The sequence below is a fragment of the Poecilia reticulata genome, chromosome 6, assembly GCF_904066995.2.
Source record: "Poecilia reticulata chromosome 6, P_reticulata-male-v2, whole genome shotgun sequence".
Classification (NCBI taxonomy): Eukaryota; Metazoa; Chordata; class Actinopteri; order Cyprinodontiformes; family Poeciliidae; genus Poecilia; species Poecilia reticulata.
Window position 1 is genome coordinate 8975167 of NC_088835.1, and position 14682 is coordinate 8989848.

The following is a 14682-nucleotide window of genomic DNA, read 5'->3' on the forward strand; positions in this document are numbered from 1 at the left end:
CCGTCCGTATCTTCCCATCAGTGTTGACAAGCTTCTCACTTTATGCTATAGAAAATTGTCCCCACAGCATGATGCAGCCACCACCACGTTTCACCATGGAGATGTCGTACAACCGGAACAGAATTAAGAGATCACGTAAAATGATCAGTTTCTCTGACTTTTCCCTTACAGGTCTATGTTTGAGCAAAATGAACATATTGTTCTTTTATTCTACGAACAACATGTCTCTGAAATTCCAAGTAAACATTTAGTGTTTATTAGCAGAACATGAGAAATGGTCAAAATAACAAAAAAAAAGATGCAAATGATGCAAGGAAAACAAGTTCATATTCATTTAGAAACAACAACACTGATGTTTTAACTCGGGAAGAGTTCAGAAATCAATATTTGGTGGGATAACCATGGAGGTTTTCAATGGGGCTCAGTGAAGTGGACTCCTAATTTTTTTCCAGAGCTGACAGTGCCATCTGTCTTATAAAACCCGAATAAAATACATTAAAGTTTGTGAAAAGGCTTTAGCAAAACCAAAACTGTGCATGGACTGAATTTATAGTAGTCGTTTTCTAGTAATTTGCACATTTTGCACTCTTTCACTGCAGCATTATGGCTTTTACATTACGACTTACACTTACAAAGCATTTTCTTTTTCTTTTCCTAGCAGAATAAATTCCTTTGAACAATCTGTGCCTAAACGTGTGAGCGAAAACTTTGATGGAGGCTGATGCAGATGCAGCATAAATTCCTGTGATTCCGGATCCTCACCGGATCCCGGCGCACAGCTGAGGATGGAGAGCAGAGTGCTCTTGTTCTGCAGTTGCTGAAATAAATAAAGTAATTCATTAATTAAATAAATAAAGCCCGGAGCTGCAATAATAGCTCAGGACCTCTCCAGTGGACATGTTGGAAAAACAGGAGACGAGGGTTAAAAGTGGCTCCTTCCAGCGTGACGGAAGACATCTGCTGCGGTGTCCTTGAACCCCCCCAGGATAAACCATGCGCTCCCACAACAAGCTCTCCAGCGTGAGGAGGACTTGATTTTAGCAGACGGAAAAGACTCACTAGAAAACTTTACCCGATAAGCCAGATGAACTTAGCGACAGGAGCTCGCTGTCGCTTGCGAGGGCCAATCGGAAATGAAAGAGAGCAGATCCATCCGCGCTATCAGCACATGGGTCGGCCGGAAACCGCAGCCGGGAGGCAGTCGATGGCTTTAGGGATGGAAACTGTAACATTCAGTTTATGTGAGGCGTCACTTGGAAGCGGAGGCAGCGCTGGTCAACACGGTGGCGCTGGGAAGTTGCTCGTACAGTAACAGAACCGTGGACGGGAAAGTGCAGGCAGCGCGGCAGGATACAGTGATGGTGTTGTTAATTGGTCTCTTGAGCTTGTTTGGGTTCTTCACTGAGTAGTTCACAAAGTAATGCGTTCTTCCTGAATTTTTTACAGTTTCTGCTCTTATCTCTCCACCAGATGCATTACTGGCAATGCGGACAGTATAAATAGCAATATTTTCTGATAAAAGTGATTTGCACTATTTTGCACTATTTTTCTGAATCTAAGTATACCACATAAGTATTGTGGTTTGTGGTATAATATCTCAATAAAACAACTTATTTTTGTACATAAAAAAGAAGCAAAAAAGTCAAAAACATGCAACAAAAAATTTCGATTTATTTATTAGTCCTGCAACTCCTCTGGAGGAATTTACCATTCCAGATGTTGCAGATAAAAAAGCAAACGCTCTGCCAGACTCAGGTACAGCTTTTGTCCAACATCCATCACTGGACTGAGTAAAAAAACAGGAAAACTTTTACTAAAAGTCTTACTTTTGCAAATCATACCAAGAGTAATGTTTCCACTGGCATTTCTAAACTTCCAAATGTCCCATTGAGCACAGAGGGATTCACAGTCCCCCCCAACCCCCAAAAAGCTAAATTATTTGTTTTGTTTTGTTTTTCACATGGAGCCATGATGAGCTGAATGTCTTGCTGAGGTTTCACCACAAACAAACCTAAGGAGGCTTCAGAGGGACTAATTAAACTAAGAGTCACGTTTTTGTACTGTAAGAGGAGGCAGGAGAACCCAGAGAGTTCATACAAACGTCACACAGAAAGACTCCAGGATGAGATTCAAAACGCAGGCCTTGAAGAAAAACAACTAAGTATCTTTTATTGTATGAATAAGATGATAAATAGTTAATGTTACGAGGGACAACCAGGTTCGTGTCGTCTATTTTCCACGAGAAATGATGAAATTGTACAAGGCAACAGCAGAATCCAGTGGAAAATGGCCAAAGAGCTGGGAGCAAACTGGCAGGTTGAGGGAAGAAACACGGAGAAGTGTGCAACAACTAAAGGAAAAAAGGATTAACACTAATAAACTAAAAAATGCACAAAGAATGAAAAGAACGAAACTAAACCCAAAACTCAAACACACCAGCATCATAAAAGCAAAGTCCTTTAGTTTCAGTGCGTAATAACATCAACATCACAATTCAATTGACTGATTTGACAAAGAATCAGATTTTTAAAGCAGTTCTGCTGTGAGGTCTGTGTTTCGTCAGCAGAAACGAGGGAATTTAAGCGGATGTCAGGAACGCCGTAAACCAAATTCTGCTCATCTCCTCCTTTATGGGTCAAACAAGACGATGGCGCAGGCGTGGACGGAAATTCAGTTTCATTGCTTTTGACGAGGACAATAAACAGAAACATTTCTCCAGGAGTGAAGCGGGACGGAGGCGTCGCTCCGAATGAATTCTCATCATTTTTGCTTCCGCCGTCGCTTCAAGTCACTGTTTAGTTTTTTTGTTGTTTTCAGTAAAGTCTGTCTTTTAGCTTTTATAGGAGATAATCTCTCCCTCTTAGCCTAGCTAAGTTTTATGTGTGGATTTTTGATAAAGGCAGACATCATCACTGCTATTCCTCTCTAAAGACGTCTATTAAATAGTAAAAACCTCCAAAACGGAATTTATCTTGCCGTCGAGACAGTTTTGGATTTAAAGAGATATTGCAATAGATTATAATTCATAACTATATGAATTGACATAGTTACTGATTTTTTTCTGTTCAAAAATCCAATTGTGAGTAAAGTTGAGCAGCTAACAACTTAGAATATCATTGAATGTTTTATTAAACACTGCGGTCATATTGTGATACATTAGGCATGAGTTGGATTAGTCCATTTGTTGTTTTTAGTGGATTTCAATAAAAACTGGAAAACATTGATAATTTTCTTTAGACTTGGATATATTTGAAGGGAATTAGTCTAGTTAAGATTTGGCCTTTATGCATTTTGTAAAAAGAAATGAACTAAAAATAAAATAATCCATTTTAACAAAAATATTAGGATGTTTTTTTCTCCCCCCATGTAATCCAGGTTATGGATTATTTTTTTCAATTTCTCTTCGGTCACTTCTATGTCAGACAAAAGTCACTTTGACCCAATTTTCCGGCTGAAAGCTGAAGTGAGAAACACTGTCGCGTTAAATCAACGGTTCACATTTGAGATACCAAGATTTAACCAAGTAATTTTTACAGTGAACAACAGGAGGCGTATTGGTGCATTTTTTCTGTTTCTGCCTTTTCATCTTGGATTATTATATACTAAAGTCACATTTTGTCATTTTCCCACTAGTTCGGATCAAAAATTCTTAAATTTTATAACTGGTTTACATCTCTTTTCACGTCCAAACATCAAAACAAAACCAGTTAAACATGTTATCAAAAAATGTACTTTATTAACTTTTCCCTCCTGGATTACATGTAACATCTGCCACATTTTCAACCACAAACAAAACCGGTGGCCGACAACCAGAACTCAAATCTGAGCCTCATTAGGGGGGAACTAGAAATGTGCTGCGGCGTTGCACAGATTTACAAACAAAGAAACAATTCAGCTCATTTGAATGTCGTTAAAACTAACTGCTTGCAGGCTGAGGGCTCTGCTCCGTTTCACGTTTCAGACGCAAGTGCTGTTTCTGCTCACTCGGGGTAAACAGTCTTAGGTTTGCACTAAGCTTCGCCTGAAACTATAAGCTAAATCAAACTTTGGAAGCTTATGACAAAAGGAACGAAACCTGCTCTGATACCCCTTGGTTTTACATTTGAGGATGACAAATAATCACCGTCCCGATGGAAGGAGCCTGAACTCGTAGTGCAAAAGATGAGACACGTCTCTTAATGTGGATGCGGATGAGCTCCGCTCACGAAAAATACTAGCAACGATAAGAGAAAATCAATTTGTCCACGTGGGACGTGTTTTTTATTTTCTAATTCTTGGGCGCCCCGAGCCTTTTCCAATGCCGCCCTGGGTAACTGCCCTACTCAACAACCGCCTCTGCAGTCGGTCTGATGTGTTTCATGAATGTGCGTTGCATATTCAGTGACAATGCAAAGGGGTGCGGCACAAGCTTCCATGCACTGGAGAGCTTTTGGGTGACATGCAGAAAAAATATTTGCAGCAGAACAATAGCACAGCATGTCAACTCAATGAAGCACGAAGGTGGCAGCATCATCCTGTGGTGCCCATGTTATACAGAGTGATGTTTTACTTCCTGGTTATGTCTTGGCCTAGCACACACAAAAAGAAATAAATCAATAAAACACACAGTTGCAACGTGAGAAAATGTGGAAAAAGTTCAAGAGACAAAAGCCTTCAGTTAGTGAATCCTGGGGAACAGGCTGTGTGTTTTTTTTAAAAATACTTACATAATGTGCTTTTGTGTGTGGTTCAAGCTTTTAAAATAATACTGATATTTGACTGAAACCAATAATTTCACAGCAGTTCTCTAAACGTGTGGTAGTGATTGGAAGTAGCTGCTGCTGCGCAAATTGCGTAAAACCAGCTGGTAGAACCAACTGAGCACAGTCATTCCCAAATTCATCTATTTTAATATTCAATGATGAATCTCACTTCCAACCAAATTGTTGTAGTTTATGTAACCACCAGATTAAGGAGGGCTGACTTCTCCCAAGGAGAGAGTTTAATTTTTTTTTTGAAGCGCATGCGTTTCTTTTGTTGTTTTTTTTTTTTTCTTTTACGCACTGAAATCTGACTCGACTTTAAAAAGCCACCGCTGCGGCCAGCAGCCACACAGCACCGCCTTCCGCCCCCCTCCACCCCTGTGTGAGCAACAGGTAGCTCCATATACGGACCAGAGAGGCGCCGCGCGGCCCCTCTGGCACCGGATCTGCAGAGGGCGCACGGAGTGGCAGTGCCACCATGCGCACTACATCCGACGCGCCTCTCCTGAGCGGAGGCAACCAGTCCCTGCTGGCTTCCAGCCTCGTCGGCGACCCGACCATGGGAACCCCTTCGAACGGCACCGTCCACCCGAACGGATCCGACCCGTTCGCGCGCAACGAGGACGTGGCCCAGATCGAGATCATGGTCCTGAGCATCACCTTCGTCGTCGCGGTGATCGGGAACGTGAGCGTGTTGCTGGCCATGTACAACACCAAGAAGAAGACGTCCCGCATGCATCTGTTCATCAAGCACCTGAGCCTGGCCGACCTGGTGGTCGCCTTCTTCCAGGTGCTGCCGCAGCTCTGCTGGGAGATCACCTTCCGCTTCTACGGCTCGGACTTCCTCTGCCGCGTGGTGAAGCACCTCCAGGTGATGGGCATGTTCGCCTCCACCTACATGATGGTGATGATGACCCTGGACCGCTACATCGCCATCTGCCACCCGCTCAAGACCCTCCAGCAGCCCACCAAGCGCTCCTACGTGATGATCGTCTCCACGTGGATGTGCAGCCTGGTGCTGAGCGTCCCGCAGTACTTCATCTTCTCCCTGAGCGAGATCCAGAACGGCTCCGATGTGTACGACTGCTGGGCGCACTTCGTGGAGCCGTGGGGCTCCAAGGCGTACGTCACCTGGATGACCGTGGGCATCTTCCTGGTGCCGGTGGTCATCCTCATCCTGTGCTACGGCTTCATCTGCCGCACCATCTGGAGGAACATCAAGTACAAGAAGAAGAAGACGGTGGCCGGGGCGGCGGGCAAGAGCGGCTTGATCGGGAAGTCGTCGGTCAGCAGCATCATGATGATCTCCAGGGCGAAGCTCAGGACGGTCAAGATGACTTTCGTGATCGTTCTGGCGTACATCGTCTGCTGGGCGCCGTTTTTCACGGTGCAGATGTGGTCGGTGTGGGACCGAAACTTCCAGTGGGACGGTGAGTCGAAACTCGGCGGGAGGAATTTCTCGGCAGTGAATCGGTTCCAAAACTGCGCTCGGAAAGTCCGTTTGTGCTCAGCTTTTTACGCACGGAATTACTCAGGAAAACAGCGTAAAAATGTGTGAAAACGAAGCGTGTGCGTTGTTAAAGATGCAACACTCGATGATTGAGAACAAGCCACTTCACGTTCAGTAAATATGAGTGTGATCAGTCTTTCAACAATACCATCCAGGCCCACAATTTAGTGGTATATATATATATATATATATATATATATATATATATATATATTGTAATGATTAAATGTGAAAATAATGTCAAAGGCATAGTGTATTCAATTATTGCAATCTTTTAAAAAAAATGATTTCATGATAAGCTGGTTGCAGCTTGTCATGATTTTGCCAATCAAAATAAGTGGGCGGGGTCAAACTGATCAGTTCAAGCTGCTGCGCAAATGAACTATTTAAGTCATAGTGGTGATTCTTTTTATCTTATGATTTATATGAGCATGGGAAATATGAAATAGTTTGTTAAATACTGAATCACAACTATATGACTTTAATGCATAATAAAATCCAATTTTGAACAATAATTTTATGTTTCAGTTATGCATTTAAAAATGCACAAGTAAAATTATTTGTTTATTTATTGTATTGAAATGATCAAATGAGTTTAACAGATAATAATGACTTTTTTCACATATAAATGTTACATTAAAGTCATTGCTTTTAAAATACATTTTTGTTCAGTTTTAAATTCATGGGATGAGGTTTACAGGGCCGGATCTAAGACGTAGTGGGGGCTCTGGGCTGAAGCCAGTTTGGTGCCCAATCAGCATAAGTGCATTTCATGCATCAAATTCAAAGATTTCCGTTGCTGCAGGTAAAAATTTAGAAAATTGCTTTTGCTGTTACGTTTTTGAAGAAATTCCTTATGAACTGGTTACTTTCCTCAAAACCCAATAAATTGAAACACCTCAGAGCCACTTGGGCTCAAAAGCCCAAGTGGCTGTGGACATGCATGATTAGGCTTCTGAAGGGCGCTTCAGAGGCTATTTAGAATGCAGCGTTTGCAAACATCCGTTTATTGTTTAGAAGCAACTGCCAAGGAAAGTAATTGTGAAATCATGGCCCCATCTGGCCTCTCAGGTTTTTGTCTGAGAGGCCAGATGGAGGGCGGGGGGGTTAATGATCATCTAGCTCTGAAAAAAAAACAAAAAAAAAACAGGACAAAATTTAAGTAGTTTTATTCAGGTATGTTCTTGTGATGTAACTTCAAATTAGGGCCTGATAATAAAGGAGGGGGGACAGTACATTAGAAGGTAAAACCTGATATTCTGAGTTAATGAATTTCAACTACATTTACACCAAAAATCAGCTGATGTGGTAAATTTCTCCACTCAGCTGAACATTTCTTTTAATAAGAGCATACATTTGTAATCTTACCCTTACTTAGCAGTCTCTTATTCTTATTTTTACATTTTTTTTATCCTTGTGTGAATAAACAGTTGGTACACCTGAATTTCCCCACTGAGTCAATAAAGGATATTTCTATTCCAGTTGGACTTGATTCCCAGGTACCATAAAATTTGTGTTAATGTTAAAATAAAGGTCTCTAATTCTAACAAAAACAACTATGAATGTAACTGTATCATTACCATTTAAAGGGTTACACTAGGAGCCATTCTATACAGAATGAAAAAGAAAGTTTCACGTATAGAAATGCATGCTGCAGCTCATTAAAGCCTGTTGTTTTTACTACACCCTCGCAATGTGGCACCAGATGAACTTCATCTACAGGGAGACTTCTGCATATCCCCAGATGTTTCATGGATTAATCACTCCTTCCCTCCCTCCCCTTAACTGTCTGTTCTGCAGATTCTGAGAACACAGCAGTGACTCTGTCTGCGCTCCTCGCCAGTCTCAACAGCTGCTGCAACCCGTGGATATACATGATCTTCAGTGGCCACCTCCTGCAGGATTTCGTGCACTGCTTCTCCTGCTGCTGCTGCAAGCTGAGCGCCGACTACAAGGAGGACTCGGACAGCAGCGTCCGCAGGACGACGCTGCTGACCAGGATCACCAACCGGAGCCCGACAGGCAGCACCGGCAACTGGAGGGAGCTGGACAACTCCCCGAAAACGTCAGTTCAGACAGAGTAAAACAGCCGGCGGCACCAAGAAACACATGCAGAGTGAGCTCATCTGTGGGCATGCATGATTAGGACAAAAAGTCCCACAGACTTAGAAATCCTAAGGGACAAGAAAGCATCCTGCATGGTGAAAATGGAGCTAAACAATGTAAATAAGAGTATATATATAAACTTTTTGCTCAGTCCCATGTGCGTACTAAATCTTGTTTATATAAGTTCTAATATGTATTCATCAGAAGTACATTGTGAAAGGAGGGGATGTAGTTTTTGCGTCACCACTTCAAACCGCCTGTGAACATTCTGGTGCAGCAGATAATTGAATATTTCAGCTAAATCTTTCACATGCTAACACGAGAACCTAGCTGGGGCACAGATATTCCCGAGGGAGCTGGATATATTTAAAAGAAAGAAAATGTTAGCCCCTGAAAAATTCAAGACGGTCACCATGGTGATCAAAGAAAATTTAATTTTGCACTAAAACTACCAAGATTTGTCACAGTTGAATACTTTGCTATAGAGCTAAACTGATGAACCCATCGAAAAGAAAATAACTGCAGATGTCAGCGCTAAACCAAACACATGAAAAAATTAGTAGAAGCTATTGATAAACTGCAGAACACATAAGCAAAATTTCTGGAAGCTAGCGCCAAACCAAACATGAAAAAATCAGCAGAAGCTATTGCTAAACTGCAATACACAACAAATTAGTGGAAGCTAACGCTAAACCGCTAAGTACATGAAAAAAATTTTACGCTTGTACGAATCCAAACATAAAAAAATTGCAGAAGCTAATGCTAAACCACTAAACAGAAAAATTGCAGAAGCTAATGCTAAACTGCTAAACCCATGGATAAAAATAAGCAGAAGCTAATGCTAATCTGTAAGACGACAGCCTCTCAGTCTGTGACTCACAACTTTATCTCCTTTATCTCCAGTTGACGACTGATTTGACATTCACAAACAGAAAAGTCCTCAGTTTCAGAATTTGCCACATATTGTTACTTTAAAGCTGTGCTACCAAAGTCCAAAACATATGGTCATGTGATATAAAGTTAACGAAAGGCATGAAAATGGGTAACATTTTATGGAAATATTTGATTAAAAGGCTCAAATGGCAGCCATCTTGTAAAATTACATCCTGACATTCAAGTCGCTAATTGGAAATATTAAAAACATACAACCTGAGGGCAGAGCATACAATTTTTTTATGCTTGTTTCCAGACGTAAACAATTTTTTTACAGTAACATGCTGCCCTGTTATTAGCTCCCCACTCTCAAAAACATTCAGCTATCTTGATGCTGTCGCTGGTGTCTGGGTCTCCCAGCAGAGCTGCCCGACTCTCTTCCTTTTCTGAGCGTTCACAAGAGATAAAAGTCACTGCGGCCTGAAGGTGTTTATGGGTAAAAGCAGCCCTCTGGTCTCTAAGTAACCGACGCAGCCACCACATCCTTTGTGTTTGAATTTCCATTTTGTTTTTGCTTTTTTACTCTCTCTCTCTCTCTTTTTTCTTGCAACCACATTTCAGCGGTTTATGTAAAAATGTGAATAAAACCAACCCTTTGACTGAACATAAAAGCATTAACAGGAAAAAAAAAATAAAAAAATTTTAACATTCGTTTTTAATATGAAGGTCTAAGGAGTTGTTTCATGTTGCGGCAGGCTCTCCTCTCTCAAATAATGGCTCTCAGTTCTGAGGCAGAAACACACGGAGCCGGCGGGGACACGGACTGTAGGTGATCCTGACCGCTCTGGGATGGCGACCCACCCTTTGCGCACCGTTCCCATGACTTTCACAGAATGTCAAGGAGCAGCTCACACATTCCTCACAAAACACGTCAGCTCACTTCCCGAGTTTTTTTTTTTTTTTTCTGACATCCTGCACCATTGGGGGGTCTGTGTTTTTGGCTTTGTTTGCACACAAGACAAAAAGAATTTCCTGCACTTTAAATATGATTTACGGCATTTTAACGACCCTCAGACCACAACCACGGAGTCCAACAAACGTGTAATTAATCAAAGTTGTATATATATTACTTTGTGTGTGTGCATACGTATGTGTCCTGAAAGTGTAGCCTAATGTATACTTGTAAATAAAAAGGCACTTGAATATCTGTAAATAGAAGTAATATATGTAAATCTGTCTGTAATGGCTTTGTGCTCACATCTTAAAAGAAGAGATTTATGCTGAAATACACACACTGATGTAATGAGCACTAATGACTTTGTTGCCTGTTTTCATAGTCATAACACTGGAGGTTTCACTGTTTGTTTTATGCAGTTGCTGCACAGCCACAGAAATCTGTCTGTTGTTTGTGTTGGAATAACACAATTTCTGAACTTATATCTCTAGCCAATCTGAGCGCTTGCATCGTGCCAATATCTAGTGTTACGCAACCTTTTCATTGAAAATAGTGTGAATAGGAAGTCCAGATAAAACAGAGGTCTTTTCAGAAAACGGTGACAACAAAACCCTCCAAATACTCCATGAGGGTAGGTTTAGAACAAGCATGAACGCCTCAATAACGCTGTTGGCGTTTTGTGTAGAAAAGCAATCTGTGGATTTAGCACAGATTGCTAAAGCAACAGATTGCTATGCAATCTGTCCAGAGGCTTTAATGTCTCTGGACATTTAAGTCTGTATTTTAAAAACATCCTTGCTTTCAGACGCATTTGTTTGACTTAACTTACCGAAGCCCCACATATCAGTGGAACATTATATGACCAATAAATAAATGATTAAGTATAAAGTGATGGACCTTTTAAAACTCCCTCGCAAATATTCATCTTTTACTTGTAAAACTAAACTGTTCACACCACAAGTTGTAGTTTCTCACAGTTCTCACAGGCTGAGATGCTAACGTCTTTTCCTTCCTGTGAAGTTGATCAAATGAGGAGATGCTAGCCAATTTTCCGCCAAGAAATTAGCCTAATCAAAGTCGGGGAAAGGAGACAAAAGATAATGGGGTTTTACTTCCTAGATTTTATATTACTGTAGTTTGAAAAGACAAAAATTCAAAAATAACAGCCAAACTAAAACACATACTGGGTTACGGTAAAATAAACCTTCTTGTTAATGTTTAAATCTCGAAAATGTCTTTAAAGATTATCTCTCCAATACACTTTTCTTCCTCTTAATTTTTCTTACGTTTTCTCTACATGTGTTGTTTAATACTTTAATGGCGAGCCACGCTAAAGTTTTTCCACTCCTACTGAAAGTTTCAGGGAGGAGTCTCTGTTATTTTGCACCACAAATCACCAACTAGGATGCCTTTCTGAAGGCTAACAGTGTTGTTTTTTTAAAAACTGGACTGATTTCAACATCTAAAATCCTCTCAAAGAAATATTGACCAAAGGATGTCATCAAAAATATGCAAAGAACTCCAAACCTGGTGATATCCAATACTTTTATTTATTGACGTGCTGAGATGTAGCTTATTTGACCCGCAATAAAGCAAAAAAAAATAAAAATTTTTGGCTTGCTTTCAGTGTTTTCATAAATTTCTACGAGCTCCATCACTGAGGACTTTGCAAGACAACGGCGAAGTGAATTTTATTATTTCTAATCCAAATTGGATGCTTCGTGAGACTGTTATCCAGTCAAATATTTCCGTTGGTCTTGCTCGTGAAAATGTCCTCCACCTCTCTCTAAAATGGAATATTTACAGTGAAGCAGAAATATGACTTAATCCAGATAATTGCATTAATTTCATAACATCCTTATCTGATTCAAAAAGCATTTTTCAGACTGTGAAGGAAAAAATTGCTCCACCACCCACATGTTACGCCGACACTTGGTTTCAAAACAGTTTGTTCACATTGACTCTCTCCTCCCAACTTCCCTCAGAATACCTCAAGACCTCATTTCACACGTTAGACTTTGTGGTTCTCACCTTGTGACCCTCTAAAACACAGCTCCGAGTCTTTTTTCAAACAGTTAAATCCGCAAGTCCCTCAAATGCAGCACTTATGATTGACTGCAATAAAACGGAGAGTAAAACAAACGTCAGCTGAGATCAAACTGTGATCTGCTCTATTCACATTCACAGCAGCGCAGAAACAGAGAAGTGCTCTAAAGTATGGTGGACGTCTCTCACATCTCCAGCTTACAGCATCACCTAGAACAGTGGTGTCAAACTAATTTTTATTTTGGGCCGAATCAAAAATCTGAATGTTCTTAAAGGGCTGGTTGCACCAGAATCTATTGATAAAACCAATAAAACTGTTAAAATATCAATAAATAGCTGTTCCTCCAGGATTTGTGATTATTTTAGTGTTTATTTTTGCAATCAAAATGACAGATTTTGTGGTGAAAATTAAGAAATATTTATAATTGTTTTTTTTACAGTATTTACGCTAATGTATGATAAATGTGACTATCACTCGCTGCATCAGTTACGGATTCAATGTTTTTGAGCAATTTTGAGAAAATTAGCAGTAAAATCAGGACAAAAATGTGGAAATTTGTTGACTTTGTGTGATTTTTGCAGATTTGTGAAAAACTGGAAGGACTCATTGATGTAATTTGGAGTCCAGAGGGCCACATAAAAAGCTACGGCGGGCCAGATTTGGCCCCCGGGCCTTGAGTTTGACACCTGTGACCTAGAAGAACAATTTGTAATTGGCGTCATGCCTGGATGACCTGGGCAAGTATTTGAGTAGCTGCAAGGTGGAAAATATATGTACCTTTTCTTAAAACTCATAAAACCAGTAAGATGACCAGTAAAGTTCCTTTTTTTTTTAAAATCTACACACCCCTGTTTTTTCCATTCACAATGCCAACACTAGTTTTTTTTTTTCTTTCTGTGAGATATCAATAATAAAATAAAAACTACTAGTTTCTTTTAGGAAAGAAGTAATCCTGTTGTTGCATCACTTTTCCATTTCAACTTAGCTATCCTTCGGTATAAAAGATAAGAAAATCACTTTCATCCAAATGTCTCTTGATCCTTCTGCGCACTCGTAGATGAAGAAAGACGAATCTGCCGAGACGAATCGGATCCTGCGGCAGAAACAGGCGTCAGCAGCAACCGGGTTCTGCAGGTTGAATCAATCAGTCTAGCAATCTGGACGGTACTTTGTCACATTTTGTCATGTGTTTTATTGGTGTTATTATATGCCAATATAACGTAGCAAACGATGGTAAGGTGAAAGAAAAAATATCTTGGAAGAGTTTTTTTTGTGTGTTTTATAATATGTTTATAGCTCACAATCTATATTCACGTTAACTCCTGTAAAGTTTGTCTATAAACACACAGTCGGTATCTGCTATTGCTTTTATTTTGTTAATTTAAAATGGTCGTAAAGTCCTGAACGGTCGACTTTACAAGGATGCAAACCAAACTTGTCATTTTATTGTGTAACTTTTACGGCGGAAATTGACAGCAGCTGCCAGTCGCAAGAATGTGCAGTAAACACTTTTTACTGGATAAGAAGAAGAACGGTCATTTACTTCATAAGCAGGGGTGAAGGTAGGCGGTACGGCAGGGTACCGCGTATCCCTAAAAGATTTAGCGGGGGTACGCAGTACCTGCAAGAGGGGAGCGGCTGTCTGCTGTGAAGAATCAGTGGGTTCAGCGCAACTACACATTATTCAGGTGGATGCGGAAACATAAATCCCTCCCCTCCCCCCCAAGGAAGGTGCTTCAGGGTGAAGGAAACTCTCAATCAACACATCAGGAAGGAGAATCGGTTTCTAAGCTAGCCTTTACCAAATGGTGTAAAGGCCGCCATAGGAGCAACAACAAGGTGCGTTACTTCCACAGACAAATTGGCTTGACTTGAACAAGCAGAAGCTGTGATTATTTTTGACAAAAACAACTCTTTTCAAAACTCCCTAAGTGTCGTATTCTCTGAAACTGAAGCAAGCAGGCGAGGAACCGAAGGAAGCTTTCAGGAAGGCAGGTGACCGTTTTCAAAGTTGGTTAACAACAGATGCCACAAAGCGCGAGACGCTCGCGACGCCTCGTCTTAATTCAGCCGCGGTTGGTCGGCGGTAAAGGAGACAGACAACATGAGGCTCTTTCAGCGTCTCCACTACACGCAGCTTCCGTCTTCCTGCTCCATTGTTCTCCCTCTGTTGCATTTGAAAATAACACATACCTCAGTTTGTTATTGTGACGGCTAATCGGCCCCGCGGGGTCGCTCAGCCAATGCGAACGAGCCAATCCAAAACTACTGTCCTCCAAAATACGGAAGAAGATAAAATATTGTTTTTGATACTTCACACATTACATAAAAGCAGCCGGTCAGAAGGATGATTGGATAACAGCATTGATAAATAAGTTGTTTGGTTCTTCTTTTCTTTTTTTTTTTTACATGGTTTGTAGATGAAAACCGACCGTCAGAAGCGGCTGAT

General features: G+C 40.8%; 1 protein-coding gene across 1 annotated transcript; it reads left to right on the forward strand.

Moving 5' to 3' along the window:
- Positions 1-5028: 5028 nt before the first annotated feature.
- On the forward strand, positions 5029-10544 carry avpr1aa (arginine vasopressin receptor 1Aa). Its single transcript, XM_008411145.3, has 2 exons — positions 5029-6172; positions 8053-10544. The coding sequence occupies exons 1-2, from the start codon at positions 5221-5223 to the stop codon at positions 8334-8336; spliced, it is 1236 nt and encodes a 411-aa protein (XP_008409367.1). The 5' UTR covers positions 5029-5220; the 3' UTR covers positions 8337-10544.
- The last annotated feature ends 4138 nt before the right edge of the window (positions 10545-14682 follow it).

Coding starts and splice junctions, on each gene's coding strand:
- avpr1aa (XM_008411145.3), top strand. CDS start 5,221: ATGCGCACTACATCCGACGCGCCTCTCCTGAGCGGAGGCAACCAGTCC. Junction 6,173..8,052: donor CCGAAACTTCCAGTGGGACG/GTGAGTCGAAAC, acceptor TCTGTTCTGCAG/ATTCTGAGAACACAGCAGTG.